The 23,702-nt window shown below is 44.6% G+C and overlaps 1 protein-coding gene across 1 annotated transcript; it reads right to left on the bottom strand.

The window, feature by feature from the left end:
* Positions 1 to 692: 692 nt before the first annotated feature.
* On the bottom strand, positions 693 to 17,123 carry LOC133341191 (probable sodium-coupled neutral amino acid transporter 6). Its single transcript, XM_061549645.1, is given in 17 exon segments — positions 693 to 1,930; positions 2,955 to 3,049; positions 4,276 to 4,420; positions 5,418 to 5,459; positions 5,461 to 5,543; positions 6,389 to 6,489; positions 6,809 to 6,888; positions 8,002 to 8,070; positions 8,196 to 8,296; positions 10,380 to 10,511; positions 11,638 to 11,720; positions 11,835 to 11,916; positions 12,271 to 12,310; positions 12,461 to 12,513; positions 13,224 to 13,297; positions 15,281 to 15,417; positions 16,908 to 17,123. Coding segments are annotated over 17 exon segments (1,548 nt in total). The 5' UTR covers positions 17,013 to 17,123; the 3' UTR covers positions 693 to 1,804.
* Positions 17,124 to 23,702: the final 6,579 nt, after the last annotated feature.

Genomic DNA, 23,702 nt, shown 5'->3' with positions numbered 1-23,702 from the left:
TCCAACGTGAACACACCACGCAGTGCCGTTCCGTTAAAACGGTTATATAAAAAATATATATTTTAACCGTGTTCAATGAATGTGCCCTATTGCTATTGCACAAGACCCCGGATCACGTCTGCGGAGAGGAGTGTTTTGCCATTTATAACGTCTCCATGGCAACACTATGAGGTGGAGATTGGAGACGACACCTTCTGTGAAAGCGACTACTCTCCCAAAGGCACCTGTCACGTAGAACCACCGATATCTGCCACGTAACACGGCCGGCGTATGTTCACAACCAAATGTTCATTCATTACCCCACCCACCACAGGGGCTAGTGAATGGTGAGATGGTAACCTGTGTGGTGAAGTGGTCAGCCCGATGAGCTATGAACGCGGCAACCTGCGATGATGGATCATTGTGGCGGAGAGGCACGTGAATGGGTCCTCCCATCTCAACCGTCACCAAACCGCATTGCCCAAGCACGATGACGTCGGGTCAAACAAGCCCTATGATTGATATGACGTGGAGGGAGGCCTTCATCCAACAGAAAATTGACAAAGGGTTTAAAAAAAAAGTGTAATTATGACAAAAATAATTATCAGGACTAAATGAATAGCAGACCAACCTGCAAGAATATAAAGACTATATTTCGGGAAAGAGCGATACTTTTCACATGAGCTGTTACTAACGGTACATAATTGATAGCACATTAAAGAAATATCAAACGTACCTCGCGTAACATTGAGTGTGTGCGCTGCACAGTCCCGCTTTGATATTCGTCGCAAACCGTAATGCAATTGTGTGGAGCGGTTTGCAATACATAATTTAACAGTGGTTATGTAAACGGCGTAGTAGAAAGAGGGAGGGACGGGGGGGGGGGGATAACTTGAGTGAAATCCAACTCGCGTCGTAGATTTTCGAACGACTGCTCCATGAAGGCATCGAGTGACCAATCACCACATCCACACATGCTCGGCAAATCGATACGTGTGTGACCCAATAGTAATCTCTTCAATTCATCACCAATTTTTATTCAAGTGACGATGTGCGCCTCCTAGCAAGATTGTAAAGTGAACATTAAACATGCGTTGAAAATACATGTGCATATTTAAAACAAACATTACTGCAGTAAAATATCTACCCATAAACGTAAAACATTTAATACGCTCGATAATTCAATTAACGTTTCATTTATGTGGTCGTGATATGAAAGCACATGCAATATTTTCTGATAGTTACAGTGCTATACTGGAAAAAGCATTTTTTTTATTTTATCGACCGTATACGTTCAACAGTTCTGAGTGCGCAGCATGTGAAAGAGCTTCTTCAAATAGAAGACAATTTGTACAGGACGTTCATGGGATTACAACAGTCTCATATTAGAGACAAAGTTACACGCCCCTCCATTGCCATGCAATATGTCACGTGGGCAACAGCACACACGTTTGTGTGCCTTACATTAACCGTTACCATAATCTCATGAACCCAAGGGTCACGTGCAAATCTGTGCACTCCAAATTATTTTACAACCAAAAGAGAGAGACAAAACCTTCGGGCGCCCACTGCCATCGAACGGCGATACAATATTTGGACAACCCGTACAATAAAAAAAAATCTGTGCAAGGATCGCACCCGCACGTGCAAAGTCCTCTCGGATCAGCACAGGTGTTTACATTGAGCTGCGGAGATTTTCGCCCCAGAGGAGTCGAGCGGCACCAAATCTGTTTCCCCCTCCGCCACGTGCCAGCACCAGAAATAGCCTCCCTTGTGGCCTTGCTGGTACCACCGCAACGTGGCACACCGGGGCGCAACGCGTCGCTTAGACGAGACCCCGGTGGAGCCAGCTGTGCGTGTTGGTGTGTGGGTGCTGCCGTGCCCAGCCCAGGATGATGAGAGTGATGCTCATCAGACACACGGCGACACCGAACACAAGCAAACTCAGCGCCTGCGTGTGTGGGGGAGGGGGGGGTGCAGAGAACGATCATAAAATATTTGGACAATTGGTACAAAGAATAAAAACTCAACACATTTGTCAATATAGTAATAGGTTTTACCCTTTCAACTGGTACAAAAACTGACACCTTTATACAAGGCATCATGTTTGCAATAACCACAACACAAGCAGTCAAAATGCAAACAAAAAGAAACAACTCTGATGATGATAATGATATGCACTGTCCTTGAAGTTGATTGGTCCACACCCGAGACAGCTTTTCATAGAGCCCAGTCTCCATTGGTGTTGGACCAGATGACGCCAAAAGGCGTACAACTCAAAGACAGCGCACTATCAGAGTATTGAGAGCTCGGGGTAAGCATTTACACTATGAGACCTCCTTTAACCAGTGGCAAAATATAGTAATAGGTTTTTACCCTTTCAACTGGTACAGTGTCAATGACACTGCCTTGAAGAATCGTTAATCGGTTAAGTTTTGGGCAATGGTCCTTATTCATAGCAGGAGAGGCCAGAGCGATTGAGTGAATAAAAGGTGAAGACTGCACTATACACCATGGGGTCTGAATATAAATTTAGTTTAATGGTTGTGCAAAGTGCATTTCTTAAAATGTATTTCGTTCTTCCCCCGCACCTCCGATTCGTGCGGTTGGCTACGTATGGTGCGAAAGAAGATGAACAGACATGCAAACAAGTTTCTTAAATCCCCTCCCACCTCCTTCAGAACGTCTGGCCAGCGTGAAAGCCGAGGCCAAAACACCCTTTCGATGGGCTCTCAAGAGCTTCTTCGAGTTGAAGCCCTTCCGCCAACAGTGGTGTGAGCGAGCATTGAAGAAGGCTGCACCTTCACATATGCACCAGTACACTGTGGCTGCCGGTATTTTAAGCCTCTCAAAAATATCGAGTTCATGACTCATCCCATCCATGACACTTCCTTGCAGGTTATTACAATGATTTACCCCCCCCCAGCAAGCAAAGAAATGTATTCTTTAAATTACAACTTAAATTGTGCACTTACTCCCATTTTCTGTGGGCTGAGGAGTGGCTCCCGGCTAACGATGATGTAGAACAGGGCCGGGAAGATGAAGAGTAGGCATGTGGAGGTGGTCGCACCTGCAAGCGACATCGGTGAAAGGAGGGAAATCACAAAGCAATTCATTTGCCACCAATAAAACACCTAAAATGTCTAGGAAGTGAAATGAACATCAGCGCTTAGTACCTTTTCCCTATCTCTACCTATTACCAACTAATCCAGAATGCTGCCATCACATCTCTGAAGCCAAGTCTGGTTGAGCCTGGGTAGGTGCTTAGGTGAATAATCGTCGTGCACGCTTGGTCGTCACACATGGTGATCAGCACGAGGGCGGTGTGTGTGACTATATCATTGTACTGTACTTCTACGCCCCCACATCTACACTCCCCACCTTCACCAACCAGCGCAAATTACAGCCAAATAACCCTCACAACAGGCACATGCGTAGGGAGAATCTCATCCGGCAGTGGATTGAGATGAACACATACATGCATAATGCCTCCCGAATATGAGACCCTGCCAACGATGGCCTACAGGGTACCAATCTCAAACCAGGCACCACACAGTAACACCACTGTCCGTGTTAATCACTCGCCCGCTGGCAGCGTTTCAGATATTCAGCATGACGCTAATTTAAACGCAACTATTTTCACTTTTATGTTCCTACGTAAGGCCCACTGAGCGCTATACAGCTCTTTATCCAGGGCAACCCGACCACAAATGATAGCTCAACGAAGTGGCTTATCACGTGGAAATTTCCAGCAGCCAAATACTCGATAGGCACGTTTCTAAATGCGGAGGGGAAAACCGCAAGACGCGACCACGGGGAAGAGAGAGAGAGAGAACACGCAAACTCCTGAACTCATCCACTGGCTCACCAGTTCGCCAAGCTCGACATGAACACACAACAAGTGCTGATCAACTCCAACTCCCCTCCCCATCACGCGAAAGAAGAACAAGTATAACCCGTAAAAACAAAGTTTTTCACTATAAATCCTTTATATGCGTGGTGGCTAGAGTCCTCTCGTCCTCTGGCTTGAGATGGCTGCCACCTATGGGTCAGATGATTGCATGGCAGCATTAAGCAATTGGTAATTAAATATAATATTTTTGTCCTAAAAAGTGTAACATTTTGGGAAAAAAATTTCACGAACATTAATTGTCACGCACAACGAGTCTGTGTGCAAAATGTCAGCTCGATTGGATCACGGGAAGTGGGTTAAAAAACAACCGAAAGATTTGCACGGTCCTAAGCAAGCAAGCAAGTGAACTTAATATAAAGGATTTTAAAAAAAAATGACCTCACCAACAAAACCAAACACCTCCTTAATGTTTGGGACGAAGATGGCCAAAATCAAGACGAGCGTGATGAGCGCGAGGGTGGCCAGGGTGTGGTGCAGCCACGAGAAGGGCCGACCGTCAGCCACAAGTTTGAGCACCGCCTTCCGAGCCTGCCGGCAAGGAGTCCCGAGGATACATTTGTGAGATGGATCCAGAAAACGTGCACACACACACACTTACTCACTCGAGGGCATTTATAATAAATCATGAATTGGAAGCGCCGACGTACGATGCACCTGCAATATGACAAACAGCCTTTAAGTTCATGATAACCAGATTCTAATAAGAAACAAGTAAAATTATGAACTACATGCAAGGATCTGTTTTTATCATAAATAAGAAATAACATTCATGCCCAGTCCCCTAAAAGGCTTTGTGAATCTGTGTTTCCCAGCAGCATTTTGTTTTTGAGTGGGGGGGGGGGTTAACTTCTCTGAGAATCGTCAGGAGGCCAAACCCTACCACAGCTCTCTGCCTTGGAAAAAATAAAACTACTTTTTATTAACAAACAGCTTTTGTCAATCCACTGCTGGATGAGGGCCTCCCTATGCTATGCAGGCCATGAGAGTTAATTGATCATACTTCACCACGCTGGTCAGTGCGGGTTGGTGAAGGCAGGCAGCATAAATGGGAGCAAAGAAGTAGAGTACAACGGCTTTTGCTACACTGTCCTCTGCTGACCACCAAATTAACGAATGAAGCATAACGCTTCTTATAAAAAAAGACGTTTCAAAGGGATATCACATTGTTATAAAAGATATGAATTAATTCATGAATCATGCCATGCGCGTCTTGTAAAAGGGACGTATAGTCTCAAAAGGCTCTCACCTGGTTATAAACACAATGGAAATGAATTAATTTAATGAACCAAAATAAATGTCTCAAATAGCTCTTGTGGTTATGAAAGACGCAAATTAATAAATCAATCATATCAAGCGCCTTATAGAAGACTTTTCTCAAAGGCCTTTCACCTTGCTACAAATAAAAGAATACGAATTAAGAAATTAAAATTAATTAACAAAATAATGAATGATTCACGCCGTGCTCTCTCATGATCAGCAGGGTTGGCTACGTATGGTGCAAAAGAAGTTCAACGCAGTGTCTCACCGGGAAGTGGATGAGGGGCACGGTGAGCAGCACAGACATGAGGAATGCAGAGGCGCACGGACATCACCAGTGAGTCGTGCCGTGTCAGCAGTCCGTACATCTCCAGCAGCTCCGGGCTCACGCTGCCTGTAGGAAACGCTTATTTCACAAGGTGTCCCCGATGCCTTGGAAAGTCATAATCACTGCCGGCGGTCGAGACGTGCCAACAACGGTGGAAATTGCGAGAGCACAAACGGACTTGACCAGATGCGCTCAGAATAATATTGTCGTCAGGGTAACATCGGTGAAAAGCGATACATTTGTATGTTGAACTTCTTTCGCACTGTACGTAGCCAACCGTCCTCATCGGAGGTGCGGGGGAAAGACAACAAACTAAACACAAAAAGCAGTTCTAAAGAAATGAGTTCAATCAAAATGTTACTGGTAGGAACCTCCTGGTTACACCAGCCCACAGGGGATTATTGTGTCCGTCCGTCCGTCGTGCATCCAAAAATGGGAGGGGTGGGGCTGGGTGGAGAGGGGAGGGTGGGGAGGGGCTGGGTGGGAGGGGTGGGGCTGGGTGGGGGAGGGGCTGGTCACCCCGTGGTGCCCTTATAAAACTCGACGTTTAACCTACTCACGCCGGCTTGTGCCCGCCCTCACAGTTGGGCATATTTGCGGAATACACCACGCCCTGGCCGTTGACCCTGGCCATTGACCGAGCAACCCAACGTTCCTACCAGCTCCCTCCGCAGGAATGTGTTTAAGTGCATAGCTCCAGTGGCTTCATATGTTTGAACCGGTCCTCGGTGTCCCTGTTTACCAACTCGCGCTGACCAGCGTGGTGAATGTAAAGTCAAACAAACGCCAAGACTGACACAGCATGGAGAGGCCTTCATTCATCAGCGGACTGACAAAGGGGTGTAAAATTACATTTTTGTATGATTAGTGCACAAATACATAGAGTAAGAGCGCTTTGATGCAATACTCACTGTAGAAAGTCAGGTATCCGAAGATGGCAGAAAGGTAGTAGATGATAAAAGCCAGGGAGATGCTCGTATTCGCCACTTTCTGCATCTTGCCTGTGCTAGGCCTGAAATTGCAGACAGCACAGACAACCAAACCACGTCATCCAAGAAAAGAAATTGCTCAAGTCTTGCCGTCTTAAACGACAATCTTGTGTAGTCTAGACAAAGGATAAAAAAAATCCACTAAAGCAGCACACCAAACAACCTTTGCTCACTACAAACTGTTAGAATCAGTCATGTGATTGCCACTTATTGTGCCATCTTCACCGCAAATCAATCACCACTAGACTTTGACGGGCACTAATTTGTTACTTTAGCCCCACAATGTACTTGTGTCCAAGTCTGTCATTGTTGTGTCTTCGATGTCAGGGCCACCCCGCTCACCTCTGCAGCTCGCAGTATATGGGCAGCACGGACGTGTGGCACAGGAAGGAGAATGCCATGGTAGGGATTGCGTATGCACTCTGCGAGGACACGTTCAGGTACATCACGGTGAGCAAACACAAAAACGTTGAACGGCGAGACAGTAATCCCAATGACTGTACATGTGTAGCCCTTTAAACATTTGGCTATAATCACCATCATCATCAGCAGCATATGTTCAATCAATTTCTGGATGAATACCTCCCCCAAGCCGTCACCATCTCTCATGATCCAGCGATGCAACAATAGCACCTGCACACGAGCTGATGTCATTGCTACGTCTCCTTGGTGGACATCCAACCAGGGGCATTCCATCCCGTGTCAGTGGCCCCATCACTAATCGTGAATCATCGGCCATCATTCCTTCGAGCGACATAGCCTGCGCAAATGTTATCCAATACATTTTTTCAGGCCTTGGAATACGTTTAATAAAAGCATCAGGGCAAGGGCTATTATTGAATACAGGCATGCTTGCGATGCGTTAGTTATATTATTCTAAGTAGCTCTTTTAAATGGCAGTATTGTACTCTGCAGTGCTCCATTGTATGCATAGATAGCCAGGAAGCAATAGAAGAAACTTTCACTGTAAATACTTTGTACATGCTCAGCAAGTAGGAGGGCAAGGCACATGACTGTGAGAATCGACTCACTAAACCGAATGCTGCTCCTTTGTATATGTACAGTCAATCCACTGCTGGATGTGGGCCTTCCCAAGCCGCATGGGTCATGGAGGCTATGAGACCACACATAGATCTGAGAGCAAAGTACAGTACAGCAATAGATTAATTACTCAACTGCAAACGACTCAAAGTAACATTAATGTGGCTTCCTGCACAAATTGAGTATGGGGACTGTGTTGATCTCCTCCTTGCAGTCCAGAGTGGTGGAAATTCCACATTCCTATGCTGGGGATGAGTACACCCATAGCACGACCACCGTTGGGTTCCCACAAATTGGAACTCTTGTTATTCACTCTGGAGGGGTGAATGCCCTGACTGGAATGCTCACCCGAGCACTCAAATAACTTTGCACACCAAGCCGTGAATGAAAACAGAGCACAGATGCACGACGCTGCCATGCGCATTTTTTCGTGAATTAATTTTGTGTCATCTTTATAATTATTATAATTCTATGGGGGGAAAAAAAAACACCACCTGGAGGGAAAGTGTGAAGAGCTTTGGTGAACAAGCATCAGATGAATTGCTGGAATTTGAATTATAAAGCTGCAGGGGAAAAAATACATATACAAAAGACACATGAACAACATTGCCTCACATGGCATTTCAAAAGTTGAACTTGCAGGACATGATTTATAGAAATAAAAAAAATTCAACAAACTTAAACTCACCGTATAGTATCCCAGTGTGACATTGGTGGGAGGCAAAGGACAGGGCACTGAAAACTTCTTGATGATAACCTGCAGACAAGTAGGTGGAGGGGGTATGATTGCTATCATATTAATTCCCATTAGAATTCACAATCACAACATTTCATCATAGCTCCAATTATCACGGGATGCTGCAGTGGTACAACAATTAGCACACTGGACTGGCAATCCCGGTAACCACTTTGATTCGATCTTCCAGCTCATCATTTTTAAACAGGATACATGGATTCTAGATTTGAAGCTTTCGTGACTGCAAGGATTCATATTCTTAGGTTTTTTTCGGTAAAGTGACGTAGGTAAAAAAATTAAATTAATAAAAGTAAAATAAAACAAAATAAAATAAAAATAAAAAAGCACGACGTTTCGGAAGACGGAGGCTTGTGTTGCTTCCAAGACGTCGTGATTTTTTATTTTTATTTTATTTTGTTTTATTTTACTTTTATTAATTAACATTTTTTACCTACGTGACTTTACCGAAAAAACCTAAGAATAAGATACATGGATATATGGAAAGGCCACAGTTTACATATGGTGGAATATACCCTGTACCATATGAATAACCCAATCGGCATTGGATACCCAGTCATTTATACGCATTCATTAATCCACCCCTCTACTTCGCACAAGAAGATTGCACACGTGTTGTCATCACATCTACGCCTCTATTTAAGGAACGAAGCAGGTGGACTTCTCCACAAATCTGGCTGCCGCCTGATGAAGCTAGTTGTAATTCCTGGCGAAACGTCGTACTCAGATTGTAAATGTTGTGGCTTGGCTCTTCCACACACAGGCGTGCTGTACTAGTAATGCATTGGCACGTTCTGTTTATGTGACAAATCTTACTAATTGGCTGTGTCGGGTGGTGGCGGATTTAACGACGCATTTATATATTTACGCGATCTAATCCAAAAACACCTGTGTTATGGTGTCTCTACAATTTTCTCTAGTGGAGGCCCTTCTGCCAACAATGGCAAGCGATTTCAGGGGCTGGACATTTGCCATTTTCATAAATTTATATCATCTCAACAAGCTGCAAGTAAGTACAGTCAAATATAGCTTCAAGGAATTAACTACATGATAAGAGGTTTTCCCCTTTTTTCTGGCAACAAAACAGGTGTTAAGATGTTAAAACACCAAACTGAAACCATTTTACAATGAATCATGTCTGCATTGACCACAATGCTTGTGGTCAGAATGCAAACAAAAAACACACTCTGATAATATATGCATCGTCCTTGAAACTGATTGGTCCACATCAGAGACAGCTTCCTTTTGAGCCTCGTCTCAAACGGTGTGAGACCAGAGGACGCCAAAAGGCGTAACACACCGGTGTGCTGTACTAGTAATGAATAGCGAGAATATGGTAATGTTGGAAGTGGCCTTGGTGGCAATAACGGCTGTATCCCGGATTAGAAACTATTTACTTTCAACTACTTTTTATTTTACGAGGTCAGGCTCATCGCGCTACCAAAGAATAATGACATGGTAGCAGGCGAGGAATGGAGCGCATCCGAGAGGCCGACAGATATGCAGCAAGTGAAATCAGCTGGTGCACACACGTGCTAGGTTGGATGATTGCATCGTAGGATGGTGAAAGGTGGAGGTGGGTGTGGGGGTGGTGGTGGCTTTCGGAGGCCTTCATCCACTCGTGCATTTATGATGGCTAGGTGATGATGATGATAATGATCATCATAGTCGTAATGCGGCCACATCTCGAGACCCTGTCCAATATCTAACACTAAACTTTTTTTGTACTCTACCAGGTAAGGCCCACTCAGCTATATAGCTCTTTTCCAGAAGCGACCTGGCCACAAATGATAGCTCATATCACGTGGAAATGTATAGCAGCCAAGTGCAGCAAACGCATGTTTCTAAATATGACCAACCCCCCCCCCCCCCCAACTTTTACTTTAAAATACATTGGGGGAAAACGAGCTCTTACAATCCAGAGAACATTGTACGTAGTTCTCTTCACTCTGCCATTAAAAGGTGAAATGTTGCTGTTTCTTTGAGGGACATGGAATGCATGCCAATATGGAACTGCTGCTGAATCACATTAGCATCAGTCTGCAAAGGGCACTACACGTTGATTCGTCATGCCCTTCCACACAAATAAAGTTTCTCTTTGGGTGGCTGAAGAAGAGCGTGCAGCGGATGAGGAGAGGGGATGGGAGGGGGGAAATGATGTGGAATGGGGAATATTCCTGTGCGATTTACCACAACTGGTAAAGAACAGCATGAAGAACACCGAGAAGCAGCTGACGTAGCCGAGGAACCCTGCACACGTCAGCAAAGATCAATACGACATCATGTAAAATAAGTAATATTTAAAAATACTTTTTTTAAAACACGCTTTAATGAAATGTACCGTACGAGTAAGGGCACAACTCCACGACTCCAGGAAGTGGCCCCGAAGCTTGCCATAATGTAAGGGACCGTGGTGATTTACAGCCAACGTGAGTAGAGCGTGGACAATTAGACCCAAGCAGAAACATAACATATAAAAATGAATGTTTAAATATACTTTTTGTTATATTAGAATATAGTATTGTCATCAGTATGACATAAGTATACCAAGTTTGCAGTCGATACCACATTGGGAAGTGGGTTAAAATTGAGTGACAATATTTGAGGATACGACAACGACGACAACAACAACAGAGTTAAATAAAAGCGTGTAAAAAAAACACAACAGCACAGCCACAATAGTGACGGAGACAATAACATGTACTTAGCTTCATTCAATTCGAGTCCATCATACCCACTTAGTCAGATCAATGACAATCATTTATGGGCAGAGGTATTGGTGATTAAATCATCAGCTGTGCATGGCTCCTCCTAACAGCCGACACTGGATCAAGCTCCGTCTGCTCATCACCAGAGACACGGTTCATGTTCCGAGGACATGGAAAAAGCGTGCTTGTCGCGGGTCCTGCCAGACTACTCAATCTGCAATTGACCTAGCACCATCAATACCAATATCAACAAATTACTGAAATTCACTAAATGTGGGCGCTGTAAATCAGTGCTGTTTTTAAATCCTTTATATTAAGTTCACTTGCTTGCTTGCGCGCTTACGACCGTGCAAATCTTTCGGTCGTTTTTTAACCCACTTCCCGTGATCCAATCGAGCTGACATTTTGCACACAGACACGTTGTGCGTGACAATTTATTTTCGTGAAAATGTTTTTCCAAAATTTTCCACTTTTTAGGGAATTTTTTTTTTCATATTTAATTTAAAATACCAATGTGATAAAAATGAAACTCTTACTCAAGAAAAACAGAAATGAATAATAAAATAAAACCGATGCCACGCATATAAAGGATTTATAGTGAAAAACTTTGTTTTTACGGGTTAATTTTTTCGCATTGCCTTAAGCACAGAAAAAAAACACACACAAACCAATTTTTGGCAGGAAGGCCAAGGGTAGCACCACCAGCAGAGCCAGCAGCAGCAGGAGGTAGGTCCCATGCATGTACCAAGCACTGCAAGCACCAAACACTTGCGTTACACAACAGCAAAATCAAATGCCAGTCGATGATGGCACTAATCAGACAGTACTGCTTGGGTGCAATTCTAACAGAAAAAGTCAAACTTACTTTGCTGCTGGCTCGTAGTTCAAGAAGCCCCTGATAACCTTTGGCATCTCAGACTTGATGATGAAAAGATATGAAGACATTGCTGAAAATAAAAAAAAACCAGTATTAAACACATGAATCCTAAACATATATCAGTTCATGTGCACATCATATTGCCTGAACAAAAGTGGGCTCAGGGAGAAAACACACCTTTAAGGATGAAACTTATCTGAATGATGACTACTGTGCTGATGAATCAATACGATCAGCTCATGTGCTGGAGGGCGATGGGGTTGGGAGGCTTTCATCCAGCAGTGCATCGGCCATTTCTGTTGATGATGATGGTGATGATGATGATCAATACTACACCCGCAAGCAAATGGATATACCGCATGCAAAGCAGCCATCAACGTGTGATTAAATTAAAAAACCTTAAAAAGAAGCATTCCCAACTCACCGCCTATATTCTGTAGGATAATAGCTCCAGCTGCCATGATCTGCAAAGGAAATTAATGGAGTAGTGATAAGTGCACTTTACAAGTGGCAGACATCTGGCCAATATCAGCTATTCACGACACCACTACACCAACATTATGGCAACACGGGGGGCAGCGTGGGTGGCAGCTTCATGTGGATAGAAAACTCACCTTGCCTTTCCTGCCAAGGGCAAGTGTTCCCAGATCTTCGTAGGAATTGACACCTGCAAGTTACGTTTCATTAATGTCTTGTTTGATGCGAGTAAATAAGGTACAGCAGTATGAATGCACCTGCGATTAGCACGGTTGGCTAGGTATGGTGCAAAAGAAGTTCAACATATATATATTGATCAGTTTAACACGTAGGCTTTCGTGACCAATATAATTAGAGGTTTTTGGGTTAGATCGTGTAAATATAAATGAGCGATGATGTTCACATACATTAATACCTTTCATGAGAATCTCCTTTGTTAAGTGCAGAACCAACCTTAATGTAATGGGTTTTTGTGTGCAGTCATTGACATTCGGGCTCAGACCGTAAACCTGCTACACTTGAGAATCCAGTTTAATCAAAAGTCGCTGCCTGGATTCGAACCGAGACCATCAACGGTGCCAGCTCTGCACTCTGACCACTGAGCCACCTGACCACCTGAATGTCTTTTGTCTCCAGAGCGATGATGCTCACACACTGCACCAGGTGTAAATCTAAGGCCGAGTTGAGATACCACGTGTCTTTGAAGTTTCCCCACATTGCCAGGCATCAAACCCAGGTCATTGTGGTCGTAGTGCAGTCAGCAAATCACTGCACCATAGCAACTGATGAGGACAAGGGTGGCCGAGCATTTTATCCTGGCCACACTACCACCTTGTGTACCATGCAGGCCTCTATACAGGGAATCCTTGACACACACACACAAGTGTTGTGTAATCACACCTGATTGCTGACAAAGTTTGAGTAGCAGGTGAATGGAGTAAGCAGCCAAAGAGGCCACAAGCACGAGTAACAAGCTGTGAAAAAAAATAAAAACAAAAAAACACAAACTGGAAATCATGACAAGCACACAATTCAAGTTCCAATTCGAGACACACATTAAGGGGATACATGATGGGTTGAATAATAAGGGCAGCAGAGGGAGGTGCGCCCAAAGCCATTGTTGTACTATACATCTATGCTGCCGCATTAATGCTACCCACCTTTACCAACCCGCACTGATCAGTGCGGTGAAGTACGGCAAAATGACACCCCCCCCCCCGACAACCCGCACGGCGTAGTGAGGACAGCAGCGGAATGACAAAATGGCTGTACACACGTGTCAAATAAGCACAGAGCAGTCGGTTTGGTCAGTGAATTATTGTACGTATCATCTGCCTTGTCCTCCTACTTGCTGAGCATGTACAGTCAAAGTGAAAGCGTCTACATACGAGTTCCTTCTTTGCATTGTTCATTGCTTCCTGGCTATCTCGGCATAAAGTAGTGCACTGCAGAGCACACTGCTGCAGTTTAAAAGAGCTACAGTGATTAATAGAAAACCTAGCATGTCACAAGCATGCCTGTATTAAATCATATCCTTTCTCTAATCCTTACAGTAATCCTAAAAAAAAATCCATTAATGCTATTACACGCAACACGTTTTAAGCGCGAGTCCCAATTTTGGAATCAACGCTGGTAAGAGCTTTGACCCAGATTATTGCTCGGGATCGGGTTATAGCCTTCACATTGACCCGAGGATGCAACTATATCTTTTAAAATGTGGATCAATGACTATGCTGACAAGGACAATACCCTTAAACACCTCAGCACCAATATCTGAATTCCCCTATATCACGAGTCTCAACACTCGAAACAAAACATTGCAACGTGAAGAGTTCTCGAAAGAAAATATTCAAAAGCAAACGAAAAAATAACATTGGGCAGTATTAGAACCCAGATATGTGGGTTTTACAGTTAGAACCAGGCGTGTAGTTGCAATACCAAGTAGTAGCCTGTTACATTGATGAGGAATAGGGAAATTTCGTCGGAAGTATCCAAAGGACGAGAATCAGGCTGTTTAGTTTGTTCAAGTTATGGGTAGTATGAGGAGTCTTATTGGCTAGCGTGGTTAGGTTTAAACATTGGACTAGTATTTGGTTGAATGGTGTGATTAGGATTGGGGTAGTGTGAGGCTCTGGATTACTGGTGTGGTCAAGTTTAGAACTAGTAGCTGGATGGTTTGTGTATTTCGGACTTGGGATAGGGCTAGCCTCTAGCTGGCTCTAGTGTGGTTGCACTTAAGGGTCTGGCTAGTTTATGGTTAAACGGATTGCTCCTTTACGGGATCCTTTTATCCAGTATCAAGATGTTTGTTTGCATATTTTACCACAAGCATGTGAGGTTAATGCAGACCTGATGCTTTGTGATAGGTGTCGAATTGGTGTTGGAACATCTTAACGCCTGTATTATTGCCAGAAATGTTAAAGCCTATTGATTTTTTGGTTTGCTCCTTTGTTTTAATTTTTGTTCGCTTTTCACTTTCGTATTCACAGTGCCACCTGCCAGCTCTTCTGGCCACACACAACATGACAGAAATCCCCCTTACAGCCTTAACAAACTATTCGGGCAAGTGTTGTTAGCGAGTGCCTATGCAGTAAGTATAAAATTAAATAATATTTTATTTTATACATACGTGACTTTACCGAAAGAACCAAAGAGTATGGATTCCTGCAGTCACGAAAGCTTCAAATAAATGTATACACAATTAAGCCACTTTGTTGAGCTATCATTTATGGCCAGGTCGCTTATGAAAAATAAGTTAATACCTCAGTAGGCTTTGCCTGGTAAGGTAAAAAAAAACAATTGTGATTCGTTTAACGTTCCTATACTTTGCAATCATATCGTGTTTTGTATTGTTTGTTGTTGGACATGTGAAAAAGAGCTTTATAGCTCGTCGGATTCTGGGTGTGTGACCAGTACCACGACCTCACGGAGACAAAGACACAGCAACGCACGCACACCTGAAGAGAACGATGCCCGTCTGTGCCATGGCGTAGGCGAGACCCAGGATCCCGCTGCCCATGATGGCGTGCGTGAGGTTAAAGACCGCCAGGCCAGACGACGAGCCCCTGCATCGCCGGCCATCGGCGTTCCTGTGCTGGAAAAGCGGCGAATCAACAACGGCAAGGGGTCCAAAATAATTTCCTTAATTTTTTGTTTCGCGGTCGGCTCACAAGCGATGTATCATGGAATGGTAATCGTATCGTGAGATTTGAAAATATATATCGTTATATCGCCATTATCGTTACTTAACTTCCATCTCTCTTCAATGTGCAATTTGCAGGCAAAAATAATTGTTGCGACCTTACAAACTCAATATTTAAATGTGTAAATAGCAATTCATTAAAGTATTGCTTTGTAAACATATTTTCGTGGTTTGTAATAGAATGGACAACATCTTCTTGGTTCTTTCGGTAAAGTCAAGTAGAACGGAAGTAATAAAATAATAAAAATAAAACACAATAAAATAATTCTCACGACGTTTCGGCCACAACGCAAGCAGCCGTCCTCAGGTGAAAACCAGGTCTGTCGAGGCGACAGAGTCTGAATTATTTTATTGTGTTTAATTTTTATTATTTTATTACTTCCCTTCTACGTGACTTTACTGAAAGAACCAAGAAGATGAATCCCTGCAGTCACGAAAGCTTTAAATCGAAAAAAATGAACATGCTAATTATTAGACAAGACTCGTGGCAAGGCCGATGTTGGGTGAACTGCAGTTGAACAACGTTTTAAAGTCATCTTTACTTGGACTGCAAGAGCCAAGGACTGCACGGAGATCAATAGAACCATGGGGGGCGAGAGTGACTAACATTACCAGTGGGTCAACTTTACCTGGGGTCAACAATACCAGTGGATCACCATTACCAGTGGGTCATCGTTACCAGGGGGTCAACAATACCAGTGGATCACCATTACCAGTGGGTCATCGTTACCAGGGGGTCATTGTTACCAGGGGGTCAACGTTACCAGTGGGTCATCATTACCGGTGGTAATGGGTCAACTTTACCAGGTCAACATTACTAGTGGGTCATCATTACTAGTGGGTCATCATTACCAGAGGGTCAACATTGCCAGTGGTAATGGGTCAACTTTACCAGTGGGTCATCATTACCAGGGGGTCATCGTTACCAGTAGGTCATCGTTACCAGGGGGTCATCGTTACCAGTGGGTCAACATTAACAGGTGGTCATCGTTACCAGGGGGTCATCGTTACCAGGGGGTCATCATTACCAGGGGTCACTACCAGTGGGTCATCATTACCAGGGGTCATCGTTACCAGTGGGTCATCGTTACCAGTGGGTCATCATTACCAGTGGGTCATCGTTACCAGGGGGTCATCATTACCAGGGGGCATCATTACCAGTGGGTCAACTTTACCAGGGGGTCAACACTGATGACGTGAACCAGGGGTGATAGATCAGCCACTCAATCTTGAAGGCTTTAAACACCACCACGAGGGTCCGTGGGGTGGAATCATCGCACTTAGGGCTAACTTATGAAGGAGGTCGGTGTGTGAGGGGGGGGAGGTAAATATAATTCAGGGGGGCCAAGGGGCTTCAGATTCCCCTCTGAGCGAGGTCTCACCTCGTCGCTGGCCCTCGTCAGCAGAGGCCGCTCCTCCTCCTCCACCTCTTCGCCGGACGTGGACGCGGTGCGTGATGTCCACTTCGCGCCCGACCGCGAAACCATCGCTGCCGCTTCGCCGTCACTCCGACTCGAACAAACAATGAACAAGTCAAGGACAGAACGTGGAGTTGTAAACTCTGTAGCGCGGCGTAAGGCGAATCCGCGAACCCGGAAGCGACGCGGGGGTTTTTAAACCCCCCCCCCCCCACCGGGCGAGGGGGCGGGGGGACGGGGTCGGAAATCTCCACCAATCAGAGGCGCCGCTCGCGTCACGTGGGCCCGGTTTGTTTTCTAACCAAAATAAATGGCAAACTTCGCCGTATTTTTGGTTCTTTCGGTCAAGTCACGTAGAAGGGAAATAATAAAATAATGTTTACATAAAACAATAAAAATTCTCACCAAGTTTCGACTGCAACACAAGCAATCATCATCAGGTGTGAAATCCACAGCAAGAAAATTAAAAAAATTTTGAAAAATAAGATCACGTAGAAGAGAAATAATAAAATAATGTTAATGTAAAACAATAAAAAAATTCTCACGACGTTTCGACTGCAACACAAGCAATCATCATCAGGTGTGAAATCCACATCAAGAAAATTTGTTTTTTTTATTTAAAATTTTTGAATTTTTTAAAAACATTTTCTTGCTGTGGATTTCACACCTGATGATGATTGCTTGTGTTGCAGTCGAAACGTCGTGAGAATTTTAATTTTTTTATTGTTTTATATTAATATTATTTTATTATTTCGCTTCTACGTGACTTTACCGAAAGAACCAAAAATATGAATCCTTGCAGTCACGAAAGCTTTAAATCAAAATTTAAACTTCGCCGTGTTGCTGCTGCACATGGGAATTGAGTTTTCAGGTCCATACGGCGTGCAGCCGTTTCAACACGGGCAAAAAAAAAACATTTTGTCTATTTGTGTTTCTATCCTTGTGATGTGACTGTAGGATGAACGTTGAGATGTATAAGAGGCACGGGGTGACCAATAAAATCTGAATTGGTCTGTAATAAGGTAGGCACTGATAAGGGACTGACAGGTATGTGAATGCCAAGAGATGTACTATATATTTACACACACATTGCGATTATAAAATAATTATTAGAATTTGTGACAATTGTAATGTAATAGGTGATCATGAGCGGCACTAAATATGGAGTACTCCCCACCCCTTCACTAATAATCATGAGCAAGTGACGTCACTCCACATTGAACAGCCCCCCTCATTAATAATCATGAGCGGGTGACGTCACTAAATATGGAGTACTCCCCCCCCCTTCACTAATAATCATGAGCAAGTGACGGCACTCCACATCGAACAGCCCCCCCATTAATAATCATGAGCAGGTGACGTCCTCCAAATGGACCCCCCCCCCCTCATTATTATTGCCTACTATAATGAGCCAAGAATGTCTGTGTGCAACGCTCGTGACGTCACTCCACGTCGACCAGCCCCCCTCATTAACAATCATGAACCGGTTACGTCCTCCACATCGAACAGCCTCCCTAATCAATAATCATTATAAGGTGACGTCCTCCAAATGGACACCCCCCCTTCCATGCATAATAATTAGCGGCTGACGTCACTCCACATTGGGGGCCGAGGCAGAACCCTCACGTCACGCGATCTCCGTATCGCTGTTGAGACATCAAAATAAAAAGGACGTCATGATGAACAAGGGATTGTAACCTTAAAATGAAATAGGTCTGTGTCACCGCGCCCTTACAAATTGCACACGCGTTTGTCGCGACGTAAATGGTGTCACTCGGTGACTAGGGTGTTTGTGCCAGCGACTGTTACAGTCGTGCAAGTGTGCGTCTGGAACCTTATTCTTAGGTTTATTCGGTAAAGTCACGTAGGTAAAAAAATCTAAATTAAAGTAAAATAAAAATACTTGATTACAGCAAGCGTGCTGTGACGGTTCCACCTGAAGATGGAAGCTTGTGTTGCCTCCGAAACGTCGTGATTTTTCTTTTATTTTTTACTTTTATTAATTTAGATTTTTTTTTTTCTTACGTAACTTTACCGAAAAAACCAAAGAATATGAATACTTGCAGTCACGAAAGCTTCAAATCTAGAATTAACGTCTGGAACCTCTCTCTAGTAAGTACGGCATGTCAGCCAGCCCTTGGAGGCATAGTCCTGGTGATGGCCTGAGAGAGAGGGCAAGTGATGACGTGGTCGCCTGAGTGGGGCACGTGATGCTCGGTCGAGATCCTTCTGGAAAGGTCTCGAATGGGGCGTGGCCGAAGGCGGAGCGAGGCCACGCTCATTAGCATAAAGGGGCGGTCCCGGAAGTGTTCTGGGCTAGTCTGTGGAATCAAGTCTGGGTCCCACGTCTCGTCGTCTCCGATTCTTCGTCTCGAGTTAACTTGCTACTCACATAGTTAGCCACCTCACCTACTATAGAACCCGAGTTACGTTCAGTGTTACCCGCTAGGGAAGTTGTTAAATAAAAGTGTTGCCTCCCAGTCCACAGTGTGTGCCGTGTTGAACAACACTACACATTAATGCAATGAATATCACGTCGCGGTCTGCTTTCCGCTTGCAAGTTTCAGATTTACTGCAATACATCTGTCCTTGGACAGGCAAATGGCTAGTATATAATAGGTGATGTTTCGGCCAATGGACCTTCTGCATCGTGCATACATTCTTCAGAGTATATATATTCTGTATGATCTGAAGAAGGGTCATTGCCCGGAACGTCACCTAGCAACAGATAATAATTAGCGTTGTTGCAGAGAATATAAGAAACAAAAATAGAAAATTTGCCTCTTTGCCATATTTGTTTCTCCACATAAATATCTTTAAATCACACATCCCATTAGCTACCACCTTCTAGGAGGGCATCTTATCAACAGAAATTGTTCAATACAAGTGTAGTGGAGCAGTGTAATATCACCAGCTGTTGGACAGCGGCGGCAACTGAACCTTATGGCGGTACCCCAGGGTACCAAAGTACCCCGGCTCTCGCACAATCTCCGTGAAGCAGTAATTTTTAGTCTGATGGTCGGCGATGCGACAATCGACTCATCTCGACGAGCTGGACACGATGCACAACCACGGTGCGTACGAGCATTCAGGATTTCAGCGCAATCGTCCTCGCTGCGTTTCGACATAGCGGAGTAGCACTGACTTCGGATTGATTGGCACCCCAGTCGTGGAGTTGAGTACACCCCTGGAAAAAATAGTGTGCCGGAAATAAAATATTTAATTGCCTCTGCCATTTTGTATTATTTGGTACCCCGGGGTACCGCCATAAGGATCAACTGTGGTGGACAGACAGTACACACGCCGGTGGGCGTGAGCATGGGTTGGCAGAGCGGAGGAACTAGGGCAAGGGTCATGGAGGACCCCATCTGGAGGCCCCTGGAACCTGCTGTTGGGTTCGAGAAGGGAGGCGCGGTCAGGGAGGAGCCAGGCCGCACTGGTAGTATAAAAGGAGCCGAGAACGGGAGCTCGAGGCTGCCGGTTCTGGGAGTGGACTCATCTCGTCGTCGCTGCAGTCTTCACTAGATATTGCGCTGCTAGAAGTTGTTGGCTATCTCAGTCGGCACCGTCAATGTTTGACGGTTAGTGTTGTGTACAGGCTAGGCTAAGCGACTGTAGAGAGTGCGTGGGCGAGACAGTGGAAGTTGATAGACTAAAAGGCGACTCCTACAAACCTTGCCTCCGTCTCACTGGCACTACACAAGCAAACTCTGGACCGTTTTCCACATGCAATGTCTCATCAGCAGCCATGCTCTCATCCGTCATTTTCGGCCAGTGTTTGCTGATGGATGTTGTTAGGTCGATATGTTCTTAAGGCACCCCTGCCAACGCAGTATGGCAACAATTATTGGCCCATCACAAAAAAGGAATCTGCCTGTCCAGCAAACATTTCACACGGCTCCGAGAAATTATACGCCTAAACATACTTCACAATGCTGGTCAATGCTGGCTGTTTGAAGATGGGGAGTTAAAGATGGACATGGACACACACAAGTACAATATTGTACAATTGATTTATCTGCACTGCCCTTTCAGCTGACAACGAAGCCTGAGAGCCCTGTAACAAACTGCTTGTGAATGGTGCTCATGCACCCATCCAAGCACCAACCAGGCTCCAACCTGCGTAGATCTCCAAATAATCATGGAAGGTTGGCCAAAACATTAGTCCAACCACGTGCCAAACTTGGCCCAACATTGGCACGCTTACCAGGTTGAGCGATCTTACCTAGAAAGATAAAAAATATTTTTTAAATTCTGTTTGTATATTACTTTGTTCCGACTCCAACGACAAAGTAATAAGAGCCACTTTTATTAAAGATTTCTACAATAAGGAACCCTACTATAGACTTCCACAATGTAGGACTCTAGGCTTCGTTCTTGGCTTCCTGCTTGTATCTTCCTCCGAGCGTCCCCACTCCTCGTGCTCTCCCCTTATATAGCCCTCAGCCACCTTTCTCGAACCTTGTCCTTGTTTTTACCTCTTGCCAATCCCTGTCCGTTCCCTTTAACGGATCCTTTCTGTTTTTCCACTCAACCTTTATTCTCCAATCTCTTTGAAAGTCTGCCTCCCGACCAATCACCGTGGAGGCCTTTCTTCCAATCGGAGATCTTTGTTTATGCATATGGCTTGGGTTCATTTTTCGGTCATTACACTTTTAAGTGGTTTGTTTACCTTGAATATAATTTGCACTATCGTGTTTTTTGTATATTGTTGTTTTAATGTTCTGACCTGTGAAAAATTGCTTTACAGCTCATCGGATTTCTCCAGTATAGATACATATCCTGATTCTGATAAAGGCTGGTGATCATATTACAAACAATAACATGGAAGGGGGCATCCCAGTGAAGTCTACCCATAACACTACTTTTTGCCGTCAGCTTTTCTAGTCATCAACATAAGACCAATATCACACGCATTGTCTAACCCTCGTACACGTAACATATTGCCTTAATACACCACTGTCCCTCGCCTTCTATCAACTTGATCACACCAAGTACAAGCCGACCTCTATCCTAATGCACACTCTATCAGTTGTCTGTCAGGACACCAAGCAGGGGTCAACATGGACCAATTAATCTTGGCCCTTTTTGTTCTCTCACTATACCTAATAAACTCAGCGGGGTGCGTCCCACGGATGCGTCTCACTGCTGCTGCCGCCACCGGTAACCTGACTTGAACCGGCTGAACGAGACCGGTGCTCATCAAGTCAAACACGCTTCATTAACTGCAGGAAAAGGTAATGAAACCGCAAAGGTACAGCACTGGAATTGCTTTCTCATTCCACTACCAGACTGAGGGGCCACAACGAGAGTGCGAGAGAACCCATCGAGTACCGAATTTTGACCGATACTTCCACACCAGCCAGACATCTTGGAGATTGGAAGTATCCACGGACACTTTACCCCACCACACACGGACTTACAATCGACTGCGGTGTACACATTTACACTGCTGGGCGGACAGAGGCAGGAGGATTTAAGAAACGTGCCCCCCATTGTTTCAAGATTGCACCGGCAACTTCGGGATTGCTGGTCAAGCGGGCCAACCATTACTTCAAGGGCAGCATCCATTAACCGCAGGGTTTGGTGAAAATTGATCGATCTTTGTGGAAGATAACGTCCCATGCAATTCCTAGAAGGCTGTAGGCCATTGGATTGTGGAAAGAAGTGAAACTTTTATGTCGAGACAAATACAAAGGAGACATTGTCTGCTTGTATATTATCCCAATCAGCGAAGGTTACATGTCTTCATAGTAATCTTAGGGTGTCAGTTATGAAGAGGCTCAATCTGATTATTTAACAAAATTAATTTGCATGTTTTTTTTATTTGTGGGTTTTTGCCTGCAACTCAAATAAACTCGCGTGCAGATGCTAAAAGGGCCATTACATCACAACGCTGAGATGGTGAGAGCGGAGGGAGACCTTCATCCAGCAGTGGATTGATTTTGGCTCATGAAGATGAATCTCGAAGATACTTCATTTGCCCGAGTCGGTCACAGCACTTGAGTATTTTTCATTCGTCGAAAAAGGATTCGATAAGATTTAAAGGAACTACTGTATTGCCATTTATACTGGTAGGAACCACCTGGTTCCACCAGCCCACAGGGGATTATTGTGTCCGTCCGTCGTGCATCCAAAAATGGGAGTGGTGGAGGAGGAGGGTGGGGAGGGGCTGGGTGGGGAGGGGAGGGTGGGGAGGGGCTGGGTGGGGAGGGTGGGGCTGGGTGGGAGGGGTGGGGCTGGGTGGGGAGGGGCTGGTCACCCCGTGGTGCCCTTATAAAACACGTTTAACCTACTCACGCCGGCTGTGCCCGCCCTCACAGTCGGCCATATTTGCGGAATACACCACGCCGCCGTTGACCCTGGCCTTTGACCAAGCAACCCAATGTTCCTACCAGCTCCCTCCGCAGGAATGTGTTGACAAGCTATGTGCAACATATAAACTATAACCTAGGTCAAATTAGTAGAAGAGTTTTGTGCAGGTCTTAAGACTTAATTAACATTTGGTAAAAGGCAAATTGGATTCTTGCTCATGTGTGGTGGAAATGTCATTCCTATGCTGGGGGACAGTTTTTTGTCGACTTCCCTAAAAAGTGGTACTTATGAAGGACCGAGTTGAACAATCTTCCAATTACGAACAACACATTGTACCGGTGGGCCAGCCCAGCCAGTGTTATTATTAACGCAAAGCATTCGAATTGGTTTCATGAAAAGGTTAAAAATGAACGCCCAACACAATTACAACAGCGGCATAAGAAA

Source organism: Lethenteron reissneri, chromosome 11, assembly GCF_015708825.2.
Source record: "Lethenteron reissneri isolate LAM-NWPU_2019-01 chromosome 11, ASM1570882v1, whole genome shotgun sequence".
NCBI classification, from domain to species: Eukaryota; Metazoa; Chordata; class Hyperoartia; order Petromyzontiformes; family Petromyzontidae; genus Lethenteron; species Lethenteron reissneri.
Note: the sequence above shows the minus strand (reverse complement) of the source record. Positions and strands in the feature narration are given on the sequence as shown.